Source organism: Pseudorasbora parva, chromosome 3, assembly GCF_024679245.1.
Source record: "Pseudorasbora parva isolate DD20220531a chromosome 3, ASM2467924v1, whole genome shotgun sequence".
Taxonomy (NCBI): Eukaryota; Metazoa; Chordata; class Actinopteri; order Cypriniformes; family Gobionidae; genus Pseudorasbora; species Pseudorasbora parva.
This window is the reverse complement of record NC_090174.1, coordinates 15202251-15224642: the sequence shown is the minus strand read 5'-3', so window position 1 is coordinate 15224642 and position 22392 is coordinate 15202251. Positions and strand designations below refer to the sequence as shown.

General features: G+C 38.7%; 1 protein-coding gene across 13 annotated transcripts in view; it reads right to left on the bottom strand.

The window, feature by feature from the left end:
* Positions 1-22392, bottom strand: part of mast4 (microtubule associated serine/threonine kinase family member 4) — a 212207-nt gene that overhangs the window by 55394 nt on the left and 134421 nt on the right. The window contains exons 1-2 of one of the 13 annotated variants that reach the window (XM_067437907.1): positions 4821-5186; positions 3647-3727 (exon numbers count right to left, since the gene is read on the bottom strand). The exons of 11 other annotated variants lie outside the window; for them this stretch is intronic. In XM_067437907.1, coding sequence (XP_067294008.1) covers positions 3647-3727; positions 4821-4867 — 128 coding nt within the window. In that variant the 5' untranslated portion in view covers positions 4868-5186. Of the gene's footprint in view, positions 1-3646; positions 3728-4820; positions 5187-22392 lie in introns of those variants that run through there. One more of the 13 variants, XM_067437908.1, reaches the window with a different exon arrangement.

Below are 22392 nucleotides of genomic sequence, written 5' to 3'. Positions count from 1 at the left end.
GATGGATCCTACAACACTTCTATACATATTACATATTTAATATAAATATATAATTCATGAAAATATGTAGTTAATTGTTGCATTTAATCTGCCTAATTTTAATGAATACGTACAAGAGCTTGTTTGACTTCGCGGAAGGATCAAAGGACTTCGCAGTTTGCGGGTTTCACCAGGAGACAGCACAGCAGTAGCAATTTTGAGGTAAGTGGTAGGTGGTCTTGGTGTTGATTTGTATACGAGCAAATTTACTGAAAGGTCAAATGTTTAATGTACGCCGTTTAGGCCAAGCTATTTAGGGTTACGTGGTTGTGTTAAGCGTGATTTTTCGTGTTCCAACTTTTGAAATTGTCCCGTAAAGTTAAGAGAACGAAATAACCACGAATACTATGATGGCGCTCATTTTCAAGTAGGACGAATTTTAAACAGCGCAAGAGAAAGAAAGCCATGTACGTTGCAATATATGGTAAAAAAACTACTTTAGTTCACAACTTTAGTTTAGTGACACATGCAAGTAAATTCTTAATATTGATAAAATGTTTAGAGAGCATAATTTCATTTTTTTAATTAATTTTTCCCTTTCTTTCTCCAACAGGGTGTGACCAAGATATCCATTGATGCTTTGTCGTCGTTGCAAAGTTTCTCATCCAAGCCAGTCAGTTCTCCTTTAAGGTATAGTTCACCCAAAAATGAAAATTCTGTCATTTACTTACCCTCATGTTGTTCCAAACCTGTATGAGTTGATTTGTTCTGCTGAACACAACATAAGATATTTGGAAGAATGTTTGTAACCAAGCAGATAGAGCAACAATTCACTACCATAGTAGGGGAAAAATACTATGGTAGTAAATGGTTGCTCTATCTGGTTTATTACAAACATTCTTCCAAATATATCTTTTTTTTTTTTTAGTTCAGCAGAACAAAGAAGATCATTCAGGATTGGAACAACATGAGGGTGAGTAAATTATAGAATTTTCATTTTCGGTGAACTATCCCTTTATCAGCTGAAACACTGACAAGTAGCAAGAATGCTCCACTGTATCTACTTTGACTGTGTGTGTAGTTTCAAAACTAAAGGTGCATTAAAGACATTAAAGAAACGTTACAAGGGCTTTGGTAATTTTTTTATTATTATTTTAAAGAAATTTGAAATTAATTGTTGTTATGAAAATGTATTGTTTGTATGACAAATGTTATAAATGCAGATGATAAAATCTGTTTTGATTTGTTTTTATCCTCGCTATAACATTTTGTAACGAGTTCCACTGCAATTTCTAGTAACGATTAAAACCATTTAAAAATGAAACCCTTAATTAAAACGTTTTAGTTTAATTAATTTTAAAACAGGTTGAGTAAACGTACATTTAAAAAGTTGAAGTCAAGTTTGAACCAACTAAAAAATATTAATTCAATTAACTTTCGAGCGAACTTAAATTTTAATGTTGAAGTCAAGTTTGAGCCAATTAAAAAATATTAATTTAGGTAACAATTTCTAGAACAAAATTGAGAGAACGTAAAAAAAATCTGTGGAACTAGTTACTAAATAATAATTAATTGAAAGCACTTGAATTTTTTTTACAGTGTGATAAATAAACAAAAGGCTATGATTTACTTAAATAAACAGGAGCACTGCATGTTTCCAAGTAGAAACGCAATGCTGTTGCATGTTCTACGTGCTCACATTCAAAGAGTGGTTTTTAATCACCGAATAGCTCAGATTTATGCAAAGTGATTGCTTTGCTTTGCTGATGAATGATGAATAATTTATTTTATTTATGATTTCTATACCTGTCAACTCAACTTGGGCCAAGAAAGTTTTGATGACATTTTCTTTTCTTGTTACCTCTGTATAAAGCCTGTAATTACACAGTGTTGTTAGAGTTGTAACACTCTTTGTTTATGTAACCACTATCTGCTGTTTCATAAGCACCACCTACTGGCAAAGAGTGAATTTGCATTGTAACCTATATTTGAGCCATATTTTTAAGCAGGATAAACAAGTGTTGTAGATGTTAACTGGTCTATTGACAAAACACATTTTTGACAAATTTTCTGTGGTTAGGGGGACTACCGTAATGCTGTTGCCCAGGGGCCTCTGTTTGTCTTAAAGGTGCAGTATCCGATCTCCCAAAGTCAGACCTTCCCCTCTCTCTTCATCCCTGCAAAATTCGGGAACATTTTACCTTCCGTTCTGAGCTGGTCTCAAACCCCGATCGTTGGCATGTGAGGCCGACACACTAACAAGGATGCAAAACATTGCGTTCTCTAGTGTCATTCACTAGAGTGCCCCTTGAGATCAAGGGAGTGAGGTTTATCTTCACAGCTGTCACTAGATGGCCACCGTTACACACGCAAATGAAGCAAATGAAGTGAAGCAAAATAATGCTTCATGAAAAATAAAGCAAAGATAAAGAACGAACGACAAGGAAACACAAAAAATGAACACACAGTACACAAGAGTAAATGCAAGCAATAGTTGGTTCTTAGTGACCTGCAACTGCAGACAAACAATGACATTCAAAGCTGTCCTGTTCCTAGAGCTAGCGTTACAACAACAGCATTCCTTGGTTCTGTGAAACCGCAAAACTAATGTTACTTGTTTATGGGGCCAAAACAACGCAACCACAGTTTCTGTTTTCAAGCCTTCTCGTCACACTTGCGCTAGAAAGCTTTTCTAATATTAGCACGGATCCTAAAGCTCTTGCCTGATTATAACCCTTCTTTTTCCACTGATATTGCATCTCTCATCTCACTCTCAACAGTCTTTCTTCAAATCTTCCTCTTGCTCTCTCCTCTGCCAACATTCGCCCACTAAAACTGATTGGCTAAATGTTTTGTAGTGGTGTTTGGTCCAACAACTTTTCAACAATGGTTTTGAAACAATGCTTACTGGACCTTTAAGGCGCTCCTGGTGACCACTGGTGATCAGATTTCGAAGGAAGGGTCACTGATTTTGTGAGAGCACGAGTTCCATTGCATGTTCATAAGCATACACTATGCATAATTTAAAAATGAATTTAAAGCATCAAATAGTTATGGCACATTAATATGTTTTATGGTAACTCTTCATGAAATGTATTTTAACATTTCCAACTCTTCCAAGCGGTTTGTGCTGTCATGTCTGCAAAGACCCATTATTAATACTATTCAAAAAGTCTTCAAAAAAAAAAAAAAACCGGAAGAAAAAAAAAATAATGTTTTTTTATTGAGAGTGTGTTCTTTGTGGTGAAAATAATTCACAGCCACAGTTCTTCATTTTGAAAATTTGAAATGACCCATCCCGGTTTCTCCCAAAATGGTGCAGAGCGCTTTCCAACAAAATGTTCAATGGCCAAAGCAGCAAATCCTATTTATCACATAAAAGAGGGTGAATGAGAGACTCGCCAAAAAAGCTGGGGGAAGGGGGTGACACTAAGAATGTTATATAAGCACAAGAAACAATCCTATTCCCCACAGTTTTAGAAAATTAAATCCCGATCAAAGGCATTGAATGTAAAAAATAATAAAACCCAAAAAAGATAAATGAATGGAGACCCTGTGCCGTTTCGATCACTGAACTCCATGCTTTCATTTTCAGTGGCGGAACACAGAGCCTTGAACATATTAAGCCTCAAAACAAAATGGCTATGTGAAAGAAGCACGCGCTTACCTCCAAAAATGAAATGCGTGCAGCGGGCTGCATGGGCTGCAAGGGCTTGTGGGAGTTGGGCTCAAGCTTCGTGGAGTGAGGCTGGAAGTCAAATTGAGTTTTGTGAATGTTCATCATGAACAAGAACAGTCTCTCTCAGGATGCAGCCTTTGAAGTTGAGAGCTTATATATGCAGAGACATACACGAGCTAGCATGCATTAACCACAGAGCAGCGTCATGCGTGACCGTTAAAAGGTTTTTTTTTCTCTTTAAAACGCTACGTTGCAAAAGGGTTGCCACAACAATGGCCCATTACTTTCACTGCCCTAAGCATGACACGGTTTTGGATTGTACACTTGTTGATATACAGACTGGCCACATGCACGAATATAATTTAACAAAGGTAAAAATACAAATAATCATTGTTAATATACAAGCATCATGCTTCTATCAAGCGTTACAAAGGTGCTTTCACTGAGAAACAAAACATGTCAGGCAAAATTGCTGAGCTGACATGTCCAGGAGATACGCATGTATATATGTATCCTTAGCAACAGCAGCCATGATGCAACACCTGATCATAGCCGCAAACATGCATCTCCTGCGACCTCTGTAAACAAAAACAAAGGCGGTGCCTCATCTTATCAAAACGTCAATGGCCAATCTAATATGGCGAGATATTAACCGTTTATTGCGTTTTGCTGCATCAAACGCAACAGTGCAGTGACGTCTTTGACCTGCTAACAGGTTGACAACAAACAGGCCTTATTTAAGGGTAATTCAGCCACATGATTTAATAAGTGACGGTGATTAAAAAAACATAAATATGCAGAGAGGAGCATAGCCAAACAGAAAGGCAGCTGCTGCGCAAGCCCTTCTGGCTCTAGTCTGACGAGCCGTGACTAGAAGATGATCCCGTATTGATCTAGCATCATCATTCTTTATCCAAACATGAGCCTGTGCTATCAAAATCACATGCAAAGCTGTCGCAAAGGGACACTAGCTGGATCTAGACAAGCTAGCGGACCTATATTTACCCTTCAACACATGCTGCAGACGCTGCTACTGTGGTAATGCTGCACTGCTCAGCTCAGATGTGCTGTCACTACTACAGCGACAGACACACTGCAGATAAACAGACTGCTGTCATCACAGCCAGGAAAAAAAATGTGAGCGAGAAGGGAAAATACTCACTCCAATGTCAACCCTGGAATCCTCAGTCTCTCCCGCTGTGCTTTCATGGTCGCGCACGTTCACTCTATTGTGTACATGATATATTCACATCGTCCGCCTGCTCGCACCCCGTGCGCTGACAAAGAGCCAAAGCCAGGCTGGTGTGGAGAACCCGGCTGAGAGCTCCTCACAGGGGAGGAGTAGATAAAGGGGACCTAGTGCACTGAGCAGTTCAACTTCCACCCGAGCTGTCAGATGTGATCATCAACTGCCTGTGGAGGGCAGGGAGGCTGGGCGACAATCCGTTTTCCCCTCCCCTGTCGCTCACGCACCAGCACTAAACAGACCTACACGCCCCTCCTCCACCGAGGAAGCAGCCTTACGTCAGCAAAGCAGTCAGAGGAGTCTACATGCAGCACTTCCTATCTGCAGCAGGGCTGTTGACCATCATTCAAGTTGTTGGAGCTTTTTTTACAATCACACTGCAGCATAAACTGTGAATGTTCTTCTAGAAAATAAGCCATTAATGTCTCAAAATTACAAGTCTTCAAAGAGAAATCAAGGGCAAGACATGAAACACTTCATTGGTGTCTGCTAAGGCAAACATAATAATTTAGCATAGTTAGGTTTATGGATTTGTACAAACCCTTAACACAGAGTATTAAACTTCGGTGTGTAACTCGTCCAGCACAGTTTTTACAAAAGAAAATAATAACACAAATCATAAATAACTTAGCCTAGATATCTAGACACACCCTAGCGGCAGCAAATCTAATCTGCCCGCGAGTGTCGTCTAGCAACTCTCAATACCCTTCTGAGCTGTATTCGCCTAACTCTTGCCGGGCCAATCACATCGTGTATAGAGTCGGTGGGCGGGGCCATAATGACGACGGCCGAGTTGCGGTTTCGAATCAGCTTTCACCGCGACTCTGGTAGACTTGGAGTTAAGCTTTTCTCTGAGAAAAGAACAAAGAACGGCACTTAAGTCATTCTTAAAAAGGGAAGATGTGTTCGGAGTTTAGCCGACCGGATACGGCGAATGTTTAATCTATCAACAAGCTCTGTTTCACATTCGTTGCTCTGGTTGGATGTAGCGCTATCCTATCGCGTGCAGAGGGAGTTTGAAAGACAACCGTTTATCCTGCCCCTCAGATTGAGCCCTGTCAATGGTGAGTTTCCAGACCAAACATCTTGATGTGGGTCTGGCTTGTCAGGCTACAAATAACTACAAGATTGCTTATTTTTCAAGACAATTAGTCTTAGACTGGTTTCACAACAAAATAGACCATTTTATAAAATAAAAATCCTAAACTGTAAAAAAAATAAACTCCTAAACTGTCTCCAACTCAATTTTTTTTTAGTAACTGATCACATCTAAATTTTTTAGGCGGCCAAATTGCTGTGAATTTGTCATTTTCATTCACCTAAATTCAATTTGGCCAACTGAAAAATGTATGTGATTAGTCACTAGAAAATTTTCATTTGGAGACCTGAATTTTTTTTACAATGTACATACTTCAATTGATGAAAGTACTTTAGCTATATTTAGAGAACAGAATATCACAAATACTTGGAAGTGGGATTTTTGTTGCTTGGACTAGTAAGCAGCTACCTAGCAACTTTGCAGCGCTAAAACTATAACCAATATTGTTATTGTAATGTTGTTAATGATAATAATTTTCCATTATGTCCCATGGCATGGATTTTTGTATTATTTTAGCATGTTTCCTGAGGTGAAAATAAAAGGCATTTTTTCTATACTGATATTAGCCCTCTGGCTTGAATCCTCTGTTTCAAGAGGCGTGTCTGCAGTGAGACTTTAGTGAAAACAACCACTGCTGTGATTGGCTGACATCTTTGCATTTGAAATGAGATTACGTACGGAGGGGGCGTGGTTTAGCAAGGTGAGGGCACGAGCAGCAGCAGGAGCACTCACTGCCAGTCGAGAGAGAGACAGAGAGAAACGGAGCTGGGGAAAGATGTTGAGGAAGTGTTATTGTACCGAGTTGTTGAGAGCGCGAGTTTATTTTGTTTGTATCTGAGAGCTCTGAATAAACACGAGTGACCTTTGCAACGTTATTTCTCTCACAAAATGCTTTCACCACAGCTAACAGCAAACACGACATCGACATGAATACAGTAAGAGCTTCTGTTGAGCATAATTACTAGAGCAGCATCATTCAAACAGCAGTTTGGGCAAGTGTGCATTGACAGATCCGAGCATTATAAAGAGTGTTCTTTGATCGCTCTCTGTAGTTTAATAATTCAAATAACAGATTTGTGTCATGCTACTAACAGAAACAACGTGAAATTGACCGTTTTAGTCACTGGCTTGATTCACTGATCCATCAAGACGGCCAGCGGCGGGACTGACGGCATTAAACGATTTAGAAAGAAAGTCTGTGTGAACTTTAATGATTAGCTACACATCAGAACTCACTGATCCCAGAGCAGGCATTAATGAACACTATTACTCACTGTTTGTGGCGGTGCGGTTGAATCCATATGGTAAAGCCTGTGCTGACATCGCGACTGATAAACTGAATAATTCTCTACTAATTCTCTGGGCGGGAAGCGCAGAGGAAGGGGAGGAAACCTTTCCTGGCATGACGTCATAACCGGAAAATTCAAGATCAGCTCATCTGAGCTCTCAGTTTCTCAAAGGCAGAGAAAGACAGCCATAACTCAGTTTACACCGATCAAAATTTCTAGCCACTTGGGGACAATATTCAGGCTAGGGGGAACTCGTATTAATGTTGAAAAACCTCATAAAATATTTTTTTTATGCCATGGGACTTTTAAATAAAACTGAAATACATTCAATCTACACCAATCAGGTGTAACATTCCTGAACCATTTTTGTTTTGTGGCAGGGTGCATTATCCTGCTGAAAGAGGCCACCGCCACCAGGGAATACTGTTTCCATGAAAGGTTGTACATGGTCTGTGGCTATGTAGCCCCGTACACAACAAACTGCGATGTGCTGTATATTCCGACACCTTTCTATCAGAACCAGCATTAACTTCTTGAGCAATTTGAGCTACAGTAGCTCTTCTGTTGGATCAGGCCACATGGGCCAGCCTTCTCTCCCCACAGCAGGAATCACGCTTGCCTATTTTTCCTGCTTCTAACACATCAACTTTAAGGATAAATATTCACTTGCTGCCTAATATATCTCACCCATGTGCCGTGCCCATGACGAAGAGATATTCTGTTATTCACTTGTGTTCACTTATGTTATTTGTGTATACACAGTGTATATACACTGACCATGGTACATTTTAAATTAAAAACTTAATTTTCAGTTACTTGCCTTAAAGAAATAATGAATTAATGAAAATTAGAAATGCTGCTATGAAAAGTAACTGACATAAATTTAAGTTAAATTAATAATAAACTGAAACCAAAAAAAAAAAAAAAAACAGAAATGCTCTAGTAACCACGTTGAACATATTTGCAGCTGCATAGTCAGAACACCTTAGCAACCCCACTGAAATAGCCCAGCAAATGAAACACCTTAACAACCTCATACAAATGCCTTGTCAACCACCTAGAACACCCCGTCCTCACATCATTGTGGTGGTGAGATTTGCACAGGCAAGCATCTTTCAAAACTAGTTTTTAAAGTTGAAAACTTTAATGGATACACCTGCTCATGACAAAACTGCACAGTAGCATACATTTACTGGAACGCCTTGAACTGAATAGTGTGATTATGATACATGCAGTATATTGCACTAATCTGTACCAGGCACTGAGCTTCACTGGGGACAAAGGTTCTTGGAGACCGCTGTTACAATGAGCTCAAGCTTTAACAAGCAATTGAACCTAGGTTCCGCTATATACCTGCTAATGAAACTCATAAAGCCAAGAAAGACATCAGACCCAAGACCACGTGTCCTTCTGCTTAGCAACATCAATATGCAGACAGTAAAATGACACATATTACTCAAAGCCCTAGATGTAGACATGACATGTAGACATGGTGTAAAATTAACACTTGCTAAATGTTAAATGGGTTGATAAATAAAAACAAAAACATTACTAGTAGGGCTGCACGATTAATCGAAATCGAACGGCAATCGCGATTTGGCTTGTGTGCGATTATTTTTATTTATTTATTTATTTATTTGTTTATTTGTCAGGGACAATGCAGAGCACATTATTACACACATATTTATCATAGGCTGTCTGCATATTAATAGGTAACCCAGCATTTTTTTTTTTTTTGTAAAATCCATTTTCTGTAAAATATTACTAAAATAATAATAATAATTAATATGAGTATTATATTGTTATATTTATTCTGACATACTCTATTTTTTATTTGAAATTATTAAAATATTATTGTAATGGTAATATTTCTTATTTGTAAACATATTTATAGCAGTAATAATAATCATAATAACAATTATTAGTATTAATATATAAACACAAAATTTTATATACCCACACTTTTAATTTGTAAAAAAAATTAAAAAAATAAATAAAAAATTGCATTTTAAATCACAATCGCAATTTTACCCATAATAATCGCAATTATATATTTTCCCCAAATCGTGCAGCCCTAATTACTAGCCAGGTATTGCAGCATCATATTTAAATACATCATGTTACTTTGAAACGTACTTTTAGAGTACAAGGGTGCCAAAAAAAAAGTAATAGGATCAATAAATCTGCAAAAGTTGCATTAACATCACAAGTCCCGTTGTTTTCTATTCACTTACTCTCTTCATGGCTGCATATGAATTGATCTGCATGTGCACTTTGTACTTTCTGCAATATGTGCTTGAGTACAATATGCTTGCTTGACACTACAATCAGCATTATATTATATTACATTATATTATATTACATTATATTATATTACATTATATTACATTATATTATATTATTATATTATTGTGTGTGTGTGTGTGTGTGTGTGTGTGTGTGTGTGTGTGTGTGTGTGTGTGTGTGTGTGTGTGTGTGTGTGCGCATGTGTTATTAATAACACCATGTATACAAATGTATACATCTCAGTTGCACATAAGGTGGTTTTCATAAACATTTGTCTTCATGACAAATGTATTCCAACATACAGTATACAGTATATAATTAAAAGTAAATACTATCTAGTGTTTTTTTTTTTTATAGCTAACTATCAAACTGTGAACATTGGATACTTTTCCTGAGATAAATGCAAGGTTAAGTGACATTGTTCACAAGCTTTTTTATTGATGTCTTTCCGCAGTTGAAACTGATTGAGCGATTACACGACAAACGGTACATTCCTGTAAGTTGTACTGTATCTTTCAACATGTCTTTAGATGTTCATGCATGTTTTTTCATGCTATAACTTGTATAAAAGTGGAACAAAATACTTGTGCTCTATGTTGCTGTTTAAACTGAGGCACTACTGATCTATTCCATGACATTTACGAGTCAAAATATATCTATTTTTTGTTGTTATTGTTGCGTTAACTTGCCCTAAATTCAACACAATACATTTTCTGCAAACACAGTATGAGTTTGAGCAGTCTGACACATTTTTTCCACACCCTTTTGATTGACAAGATATAATCGAGCCTGATATTCACCTGTTTTAATTCAATTTAAACAATCGGCTGATGGATGATACCAATTATTGGCCGATGCATTGGTACATCCCTAATTTAAATTCATACATTAGCTCTTAGAAGTGTGCATCCCTTGCCTGGCTATCACTAGACCAAGCTCAATTTAAGATTAATCATTGGTCTGGGAAGTCTGCTATGTATAATAAACAAGCATTATTGAAATGAGTCTACACAGTTGGATAGTCCTTGATACAATCAGACCACAAGAGGTGTGGTAAAAGAGCCTAATTCAAATGACTGTGCAACTGGATAGGTCCTTCAACCAATCAGACCACAAGATCCGTCATAGTGTTAAACCCGCCAATAGCATGGCAGGTGGATATGCCAGTCTGTGATTGGTTCCCACATAACTGTAACAGAAGCAGTACAAATTAATGTAAAGGTTTCCACTCTGAGTTGCAGTGTGAAATCAAATCGCAGGCAGATTGGGTTTACCCAGTCTAGTGCATGTCTGGAACTACATCAACAAATATCAGGATGAGGATGCAACGGCAAAACTGAAAGAACAAAGAAATCCACTGGGCAGTTTTTTCAAGAAAAGTACCGTTCACCACAGTTGGCAGGCTCAAGAGAATTCACAATTGCAGATGACAGTGAACATCACATCAGAGATCAAGCAGAAGCAGCAGGGAAACGGGAAGTGGGGCGTAAGGACAGAGCCCAGTTAAACACCTGCCTAGGTTCAGCCAAATTAGGCTAAACTCATTCATGTTATGAAACTGGATTAGTTATTTATCTGAAGCAAACTGACATATATTTGTATAAAACAGCTTTCATCTGTTAGATTTAAATTAATGTTTAAGGCTCAATGTGTGCATGTGTGTGAAGGGAATGAAGCAATCAGCGGAGGCCGCTGGGACTGCCTCAATGGAATTTAATAGGTCACTCTTCACTTATTACCCTCTATTTACATTCACTAATTGCTGTAACCCTTTCTTTTCCAAACAAGCCTGCAGTGCCCCTGAAGCTTTTGCGCCTCGATCGCCTCCCCGGTAACCGGTCCCAGTATAGCCGCCCCTCTGTGTTTTCTGATCGACGCGAGGCAAACTAAACAATAAAATTACACTTCAAATATTTTCCCCCAAAAGTTAGTTTATGTCACTGAAGGCAGTTATCATAACAATTTTTGAATAAAATTAGTTTAAGTTAGTTATTTGATGCTATAAAAACAGGGGGTGTGACGTCATGATTGACAGCTGAGACTGACGGCTTCTCTGAGTGAAGTTGTCACTGAGGCACTAACAGACTTTTTTCAGGATTTTTGGGAGCAGATTGGAGCTTTAGCTTTAATTTCTACCTTTCCATAACTGTTTATTTCACACCAACATAATTAACTGTTCTGCATCTGCGAGAGTGTGGGCGGGCTTTTGATATCACGACTGTACTTCCTGCTCTACTTCCTGCTCTCTACTGCGCAACTCCGGTCCCGAAATCGCTACTGCGCAGACTCGGTCCAAGATGTTAGCGCCATACAGGCCGTCTGAAAGCTTCAACTCTAGCAAGCGAAAACGGATGATGTCGAGTCATCCATATTTTTTTACGGTCTATGTTTCCAAACTGCCATAATACATCAGATAATAACACAGTTTATCTAAAGGGATTAAAAACCTCAATTTAAAGGGGTCATTTTTAAAAATAATTGTTCCCCCTTAAACTGTTTAAATATATATATATAAAAAAAAGCTAAAACAAAATAAAATACAAATAGTAAATGAAAAACTTAAACTTAACTGAAAGTTAAATGGTTCCTTGACTAACTAAATTAGTTAAAATACTAAAACTCATACTGAAATAAAACGGCACAGCAAAATTAGAAAAACTGAAAGTATAAGAATGAAAGATAATACAAATATACAAACCAACCTTAGCAACCTCATACTAATGCCCTGTCAACCACCTAAAACACCCTAGTAACTGCATATCAACACTCTGTCAACCAACGTCACATTGTGGTGAATAATAATAAATAAAAGAAATTAACAAAAAATAGAAATGTTGATCTAACAGCCTACTAAAATATATAACTAAGCTGAAATGCTAAAATTACTCAAACAAAAATAAAAATTGTTTACCTATATATAGATGTATTACAATATTAAAAGTTAAACTGAAAAAAAAAAATCTAAATTACAATATTTTATAGAAGGATACAAAATAGCACTGGGTTTAAATGTCACAACATTAAATCTAAATCTAACTTAAAAAAAAATGATAACAGCAATAATATGACTTATTTTCTTTAATTTAAGAGTTTTAAAAATAGATTATGAATATTTTGAAATAAAATAAAAAAAATACAAAAAGACCAACAACACAAAAACAAATTTTAAGTAGTATAAAATTTCAGTAAAAAAAAATCCCAGAGGCATTCCCTTCTGCCACCTATGCTGGTGTATAAACAGGTGACTCACCTCTCATTAACAATTCAGTAAACACATCTGGAGAGCATGGCCTCTGGAGAGTGTCCATAACCTCCCCATCTACCACTTCACTCATGGGGTGCACTGTTGATCAAGCCCTTTCACATGACCACTTCATTGACTCACTACCTCTCAGAAACAGACAACCGTAACAGCACATTCATCACACAATGCCCGTGCCGCCGTCATAACCAACAGGCCATAAATCACAAACGCAAAAGGCAGATACAATTCATTGACATGTTTTTTTTTTCATCTAATTTGTTTCTGACAGGTTTGGACACATTGAAGATCTATCATATACATCCAACCATGAGCGTAACTGACGCAAAATGGGTACGATGAGTGTGCATTGTCAGTGACATTACACTAACACTCAGATGTTTTCTAATATGAATTAATGTGAATAGCAATTAATATAGGATGCACTTGTCGTAGAGTGGGGGAAAGTATGACAAGCCTAAAACGTGTTGAAACAGGATATCAGCAAATGGACCCAAAAAATACTGCTGATATCCTGCACAAATGTTTGCCCAATCAAACGCTCTCTAGAAACAGAATGCCCCACCTCATAATAGCACATGAAACATAATCAATCAATCAATCAACTTTATTTATATAGCTCTTTTACAATCACGATTGTGTTAAAGCAGCTTCACAGTGTTAAACAGGACAATATTGCAACAAAATTTGATTTGGCTGTCCAGTTGTTCTGGAGAAAACAGTGATGTTATCAGCTTATTTTAATTTATCATATAGCGACAATGTTGGCAGATCAATATTATAGTTTACAGAATTAAATACTCCGGGAAATTTTTAAGTTTATCTTGATCGTTATACCTTTATGAGTACAGTCTATCAAAAAAATAAATAAATAAACGAACCGGATTTGTGCTTTAGCTGAGTGGGATCCCCCACTCAGCTAAAACAGCAGCTTTTGGGGGCATAAACGTAAAGGGTGTCTTTGTGCCTCTTAACAGACACAAAATGCAATTAAAATGTCTGTCCAACATTAAAAGGTCCCTTACACGACAACGAGATGCGTTTAGCCACTTAGCCAATGTTTAAATTCACCTAAATAGTGTTTTAGGGTGCGTTCACACTTGTAGTTCGGTTCGTTTGGTTAGTTTGGTCCGGACCAAAAAACAAAAACAAACATAATAGTCCTGGTCCGCTTAGCGTTCACACGGGCATTTTTAACAGCGAACCTAAAGTTACCGAACCAAAGGCACAGGGAGACGCTCACAACCTGATTGGTCGGTTTATATGACGTAGGAGCTCGTTTACCGAACATGCAAAACAATGCTGTGTGCGGATTACACGCGCGGGCATTTTATGCGTGTACATATGGCATTATTTTTTACCAGAGAACTCATGAAGAGCTCATGAAATGTTCACAACATTCAAAACAACGCTGTGTGCTGGATTAAACGCGATCATTTTATGCGTGTAACACATATGGCATTATTTTTTTACCAGAGAACTCATGAAGAGCTCATAAAATGTTCAAAACATTCAAAACAGCAGCAGGATTTCCTCCGTTGTGCAAAAGAGACGGCCGTTCTGTCTGTACCTGCTAATAATGGGCAACACAGGAACTTTGATGAGAAGAGCCAGGTATGCTTTTTGTGTGTTTTTTCTAGCATTTTCGAAACATGCTCGTCAGACCAAATATTGATGAGGCTCTTCCTCGTTGCTCTACGTTTGCCCTCTAATGTTAAAGTTACTCATTTTGGATAACGTGCACCGATCTTTCCGCGTCGTCAAATCAGCTGCATTATGCGTGGCATCTTGTGACATTATACGTCCGGTTTTTGGTCCGTTTACATGTCTTTGGTCCGTGTTGCGTTCATATATCAATCGAACCGCACCAGAGTTCGTTTGGAAGCTTGTTTGGTGCGCACCAGAGTTCGGGTGGCAGCGTTCACATATGTTCAAATGAACCGCACTAACCGAGCAACCGCACCAGGGTTCGTTTTAATCGAACCAAACATGACAAGTGTGAACGCACCCTTAGACAGCTAGCTGTATCTTGTGCTGAAGTCCTGTGGGAACGCATTTGTAGCCGAAAAAAAGGCAAATAGTCCAGTTGGGAAGAGCTTTGTGTGTGTAAAGCAAGATTATTTTATTACTGCACATCTTTCCTCAAGCCATGTGCCCAAATTGAAGGATAAATAAAGTTTACATTACATCTACAGTGGTTGCACCCGTCTTCGACCACGGAATGGCATTTTTCTTCAACTGGCCCGGCTGTGTCTGTGTAAGTCAGTCATCCTTGTCAAAGCGTTCGCTGCAAATTTTCGCATTCTATTGGCCCAATTTGGAAAGGCACAAACATGAACCATTTCTTCTTCACTTGTGAGCCCGATCAGATCATCACTCTAGTGATGTCAGGTTTACAAACGAATCGTTCTTTTTAACCGGTGAACAAGTTCACCAAATCGGTCTGAATCATTCTAAACGGATCGTGTCTCAAATCAGCGCTGATCACACAAGTTACTTTAGTTGCTCACTTTCCGACATGAGTGACAGTCCCTCAGAATAGAAATAAACTAATGTCTTGAATTATATGTTGTAACTCCAACCGTTCACTGAACTGAGTCATGTTTTGCTAAAGGAACGGTACTGATACTGTAGAAACGGTAGAAATGATACTGAGCATGCGCGTGTAACTGAACGTGCAGCGGTTCTCGGATCAGCAGTGCAGAAACGAAAACCATTTCTTTCGGACACGTTCAATACTGAGAACCGACGAGCAAAGCCTCTTTACACACAGGACGCTCTTCCTAACTGGACTATTTGCCTTTTTTACTGCTCGAACAAAGGCATTCCCGCGGGACTTCAGCACGCGACAGCTAGCCATCAAAAACAGGTGAATTTAAACAATGACTAAGTGGCTAAACACATCTCGTTGTCATATAACGAGACCCGATGGACAGACAGTTTAAATGCATTTTATGTGTGTTAAGAGGCACAAAGACACCCTTTACGTTTATGCCCCCATAACTACCGTTTTAGCTGAGTGGGGGCTCTGGGCATTCACTGTAACAGCTCTGTGTTGCAATCTGGTTCATTTTTTTTTCTTAACTTAAAAAATTGCCGGAGTTGTCCTTTAACATAGAAAGAGAATGCCCCACCTCACAATAGCACATGAAACAAACAAGTATAAATTCATGATTCTGTGAATTAGCCTACACATATATACAGTTAACCTTATTATTTAAAAAAAATAAAAAAATATTATGCAAACCAACTGCCTTAAAAAACCAAGTAAAGTGAAATAGCAATAGTATGTTGTACTGACAAATGCTTAGTAAGAGTAGTTTACTTATACATAAGTTTAAGTAACTAAAAAGAACTGCATTGACAATTTACTTTAGAGTTACTCTTGACTTAGTATAGACTACCTAGAGTGCATTGATTCCTACTGCATAAGTAGGAAGATAATTATAGTAATATACATGAAGTTCCAAGTGCCTAAACAAAGGGAACACTAATCACCATAATGGACTTCAAACAAAACGTCTTAGGTTATGACTGTAACCATTGTTCCCTGAGAAGGAAACGGGATTCTGCATTATAGTAGCGACGCTGTGGGGAGGCCTCTTCATGATTGTGTCTTGAAGCACATGTGAAATCAGTCCAATGGCATGGCGGAACTTCACAAGGTGACGTCATGAAGCAGGAAGCTATAAAGTGCACCTGGACCAAACAATGTCATCTTCAGAAAAATCAAAACAAGCCGATCACGGGCAAGAAGCAAGTATGGCAGGGCAAAACAATGTCTTGTTCCCTTAATGGAGAACAATAGTTAGTCATAACCCGAGATGCTCCCATTCATGGGAACTTGTGCTGCATCAACGTAGTGATGCTGAGGGAACAATAATACCCACTCTGCCATACAGACAAGTGCCTGTCTAGTGTGAATTATGCGAGCCCAACTACAAAATAAGCACCTGGGAACCTGGTGCAGAGCCCAAGTTCACATCATAAATGTGAATTGAGAGGACCAGCCTGCTGCATCACACACATCTTGAAGGGACACTCCTGACAATAAGGCTTGTCGAAGAAATCATGTAAGCAGGAGATATAGCATGGACTATCCAATTGTTCAGCATCTGTTTGGTTGCAGGCACTGCTTTTTGGGCAAACCAAAGCAGGCAAATAACTGATCTGACTTTCTCTGCAGGGCAACTGTGTGGACATTAGTGTCCAGTAATCTAACTGTACAGTTAGTGGATATGATGATGACAAAAAGCTTGCTATATAGGCTATGGCCCACTGGTAGGCACTTTATACACATAACCTGGTCTCAGGTGTAAGAATGCTTTCACCATTCTTGGTGCAAACCCGAAGCACAATGGGGCAACCGACAGGGCCTGGAGGTCTCCTACTCTCTTTAGAGAAGTAATAGCTAAAAGAAACGTAGTCTCTTAAGAGTCAGAAGTTTGACTGGAACAGTTTTCATAGGCTCAAATGGAGCCATAGAGAGACCTTCTAACATAACAAACAGATCCTAGGCTGATATCCTAGGGCGGATTGCAGGCCCCAGCCTCAAAGCATAATGGAGGAAACATGTCACCAGCAGATTTTTCCCAAAAGACTCACCCTAAATGTATCTGGTAGGAAGCTATTGGTTGCCATATAAACCTTTAAGGTAGAGGGGGATAACCCTGTGAAGAACCAATCATGCAGGAACTTTAGCACTGTACCAACTTTGACCAATTGTTCACCTAACAAATCCTCACACCAAGTGAACACTCTCCACTTCAGGGCATACAGTTTTCCCCATGGAGGGAGCTCTGGAGTGATATATGGTCTGAACAACCTCAGTGGCCAAAGCCACAGCTTCAACAACTCTGGACGGGGTTAAAAGGATTAATCCCCCTAACTGAGACAAAAGGTCCCTCCTAATCGGAATCTCCCAAGGGAAGCTGTCTAGGAGAGACATAAGGTCCGAGAACCACACTCTGCCGGCCAGAATGGGGCTACTAGCAACAGACAGGCTCCATACCAACAACCTCTCTCCAGAACACCCAGGAGCAGAACGATCTGGGAAGAAGTGTGCAGACGTCACATCCATCATGCCAAACCAGTCTTGTGATCTGACAAATCAGTCCTCTGAGTCCTGATTTGTATCAGTGTTAACATCTTGAACTTGAATTCTTTGACCATACAATTTAGTACTTAAATCGGTCAGATCTAAATTTGGACCCCATCTTTCTTTGGAACGATGAAATATTGGCTGTAGAACTTGGAAGCCTCTCTCAGGTGGAGGAACATGTTCTACATTTGGTTCTCATCTGCTTTGATAAAACAAGGTTTTTCCCTTGAATGTTTAATCGAAGCGGATGAGAACCAAATGTAATTCTTTAGCCTCACTCTACAGTCTGCAAAACCCAATGAGACACATTTGGCATAAGTTCCAATGCCACCAGATGGTCCAAAAAAGGAACCAGTCTCTCAAGAGTGACCTCTGGTGTTAAGCGAGAAGTTAACTCAGTGCCCTGAGGCAGACAACCGTCATGGAACAACTGACCTGGCTCCTCTTGTAACCTCCTCGGAGGATGGGGGCTTCCCAGTACTTTTTGATTTGTTCTATATTAGGAGCTGGTTAACAGCCGGGGCTGCTCCCGTTTAACAGTCCCCAAGACTTAAACAGATAAAACGCTGCTGCTTTTTTTTAAGCCTCCATAAACCTTGCGACAACAGTGTTTATCAGTCTCCAAAGAGGCCAGAAGGTGAAAGCAGAAAGTCCAACAAAAAACAATTGTCTAATTATTTTAAATTAGACAAATTTAGCCAAATATGCCTCTCTGTAGCCAACAGGGCTGCCATAGAAGATCAATGGCAGTGGCCATCTCCTTGGAGAGACAAATCTGGGGCCTCATGCAACTCTTTAACTGCATCCGGGCCAACCCCTTCAACTTCGTCAAAGTATCGAAATCAGGCCGGCCTGGTACGCCAGAAACAGTGACATTGCATGAAGACATGCATCAGCCTGATCTGCTGCATATAAGCCCATATACCACCAAGGCTGGAGTCCATGTTCAAGATGCCCTGGGGCCTTGATGGATGATGCCATGTTAGGGGAAAGACAGGCGGAAGTGTCTGTTCCACTTTGGGCATCACCCCATACCTGTGCTCTTTCAGCCCCCTTATATTAGAGTAGTTTGCTTGTGACTAACAACAATAAATCGACAGGGCAGATTCAAACCGAATGATTGCTGAAAGCACAGAAGCTGACAACGTTTGGTCCAGGTGCACTTTATAGTTTCCTGGTCATGACGTCACCCCACCTTTGACGTTCCACCATGCCATTGGACTGATTTTACACATGTCCCATTTTAGGCAATCATCATTAATTCATAAAGAAAACTGTGATGTTTTCTCAATTTTCAGTTGTATTGACGATTTAACATTCAAGATTACTTCGGAAAATGGGTGATATTGGGTCTCCTGATCTTGGTAAAGTACTTATTCGCATCTTCACATACATCTAGCATGTCAACTGACACCAGACACAGTTACTATAAAAAAACTGCCAACTGTCATGGTTTCTAAATATAGATAATCAAATCGTTGACCTATAACAAACACAGTCAAAACAGACAGCAAAACCAAATACCACTTTAAACATAGTACATCCAGATGCTACATTAACCATTATCATCTTAACTCCAAACTTTACTTATAAAAGTATAAAACAGTTATAATGAACACGTTCAGGATATAGGTTCGACCATGGGTCTGATTTCTTAATCAGGACATGTCAGGGCTAATACTATCAATCAATCTAAACAGAATTAATAACATTATATTAAATTAATGCATTGAAAATGTTAATGTTTTTAATTCCATAGATTTTTCATAATTAAATATTAACTCAATTATATAAATCAATCAATCATTCAATCAACTTAATTTATATAGTGCTTTTACAATGGGGATTGTTTCAAAGCAGCTTCACCGTGTTAAACAGGACAATATTGAAACAAAATTTGATTTGGCTGTACAGTCGTTCTGGAGAAAATGGTGATGTTATAAGCTCATTTCAATTGATCCTATAAAGACAATGTTGACAGATGGTTTATAGAATTAAACAAGACCTAATAAATTAACTTTATTTGTATATTGAGTTGAATAATTTAAATCATAATTTTGGTGTGACCCCTACTAAGCAAGCCAAGCCAAAGGGGACAGTGGCAAGGAACCAAAACTCCATCAGGGCATGATGGAGAAAAATAAACCTTGGGAGAAACCAGACTCAGTCGGGGTGCCAGTTCTCCTCGGGCCTATTAACAAACAGTGTATGATTATTATTCTGGCAACCTTACAGGTCAGAAATCATATTAGATCGGAATATTCAAAATTTCAGGTTATCACACAAGAGACGGGCCTATCGAGGATGACGCATCAATTACACAGGAATATGGATATTTAAAAATTAAATTATAATTGGGAAGATGAATCTGTATTGAAATTGGGTCATTTATGTAGTAGAAATGTGAAATAATCTTTTTCTTGGCTGCTTTCTAGACTGAGAAAAGACAGAAAATGTATTTTTGTCTCATGGAGATGAAAGACAACAATTCCCAGAATGCTTCGCTGCCCTGTGAGGCCATTCCCAAAGCCACCGCTACTGAATCACTGATCACTTTCTCACCACCGCGTTCATCTTCATAAAATCATTTCAATTAAAGAACAGACACTACAATGAAAAACCGAAACAATATATTGTGATTTAGCCGCTGAGTGAGTGTAACAAACGCAGCAGGAGTAAGATTACACTCATCGTGAATGAGCTGAGGTAAGAGCTCTCGTGATGAGAGCTGAGGTAAACGCATCTGTGCTCGCGGCAGTAGTTCTCACGATCACTCAAATATACTCCAGGGTTTCTACTGATAGAAAGCCATATGCTAATCGCTGAAGTAACCCTTTAATAATCAACTGGTGCTTAGAGGTGAATTAAATTAATTCATTGAAAATGTTAATGTTTTTAATTCCATAGATTTTTCATAATTATCTGAATTAATTATCTATCTGAAGCCTTTCTCAGCCATCAGTTTTCAACAAAAATATCTAATTTGTGTTCCGAAGAGGAACGAAGGTGTTACGGGTGTCCAACGACATGAGAGTGAGTAATTAATGAAATAATTTTCATTTTTGGGTGAACTAACCCTTTAAATGACACTATATGCCTTTTTTTTTTTTACTGATTTCACCTTATTTGAAATGACAAATTAAAAAGTAATTGCTTATAATTCTGAACAAGGTATCATCAAAAACTTTGTCTTATTTGATAGAAAACCTTTCAGATAGAATTTGATCATGTTTGGTTGGGGGTGGTCCCCCTTGGTGGGGGAGGTTTAAATCTTGGGGGGGTTGCAGCAAGGATGGTCAGTGTACGTGCAAACAAGTGAGAAATGTTGGTAAGCAAGACAAAGTGATGGTACACTACAGATTAAAATATCGAAATGCGTACTGGCCCACTTCGAGCACTGGTAATATTATCTGTGTTTACAGACACCAGCAAATGCTGTGAGAGTTGATACAGTAACATGACATTCAGAAGGAATGCAAGGGTTGATGGCCCTGTGTAATCACTTCTCAAGCTGTGTTTATGTTTCATTATGTTATCATAATGAATTCATTGCGAGGAAACATTTTAAACAATGGCATGTTGGCAACAATTATACAATTTTTTTTTATAATAACCTCAATTTGATCTCTGTTTAATTTCACATTCCAGGAGAAACAGTTAAAATATTTAAAGGTCTTTAGATACATTACATACACACACATACACACCCATTCTTTAAGTCCTGTAAGTTTTGAGGTGGGGCCTCCATGGATCAGAATTGTTTGTTCAGTACATATATGTATATATATACACACACACACACACACACACACACGCGCGCACACGCGCACACACGCGCGCGCACACGCGCGCACACGCGCACACACGCGCACACACGCGCACACTGAGGAAAATAAGTATTTGAACACAATGCTATTTTGCAAGTTTGCCCACATAGAAATCATTGAGGGGGCTGAAATTGTCATCGTAGGTGCATGTCCACTGTAAGAGATCACAATGTATGCTTTTTTAACTATTAATTTGTATGAAACAGCTGCAAATAAGTATTTGAACACCTGAGAAAATCAATGTTAATATTTGGTACAGTAGCCTTTGTTTGCAATTACAGAGGTCAAACATTTCCTGTTGTTTTTCACCAGGTTTGCACACAATGCAGGAGGGATTTTGGCCCCCTCCTCCACACAGATTTTCTCTAGATCAGTCAGGTTTCTGGCCTGTCGCTGAGAAACACAGAGTTTGAGCTCCCTCCAAAGATTCTCTATTGGGTTTAGGTCTGGGGATTGGCTAGGCCATGCCAGAAACTTGATATTCTTCTTACAGAGCCACTCCTTGGTTATCCTAGCTGTATGGCTCGACCCATCCAACCATCTTCAATGCTCTAACTGAGGGAAGGAGGTTGTTCTCCAAAATCTCGTAATAAATTGCCCCGGTCATCCTCTCCTTAATAGTGC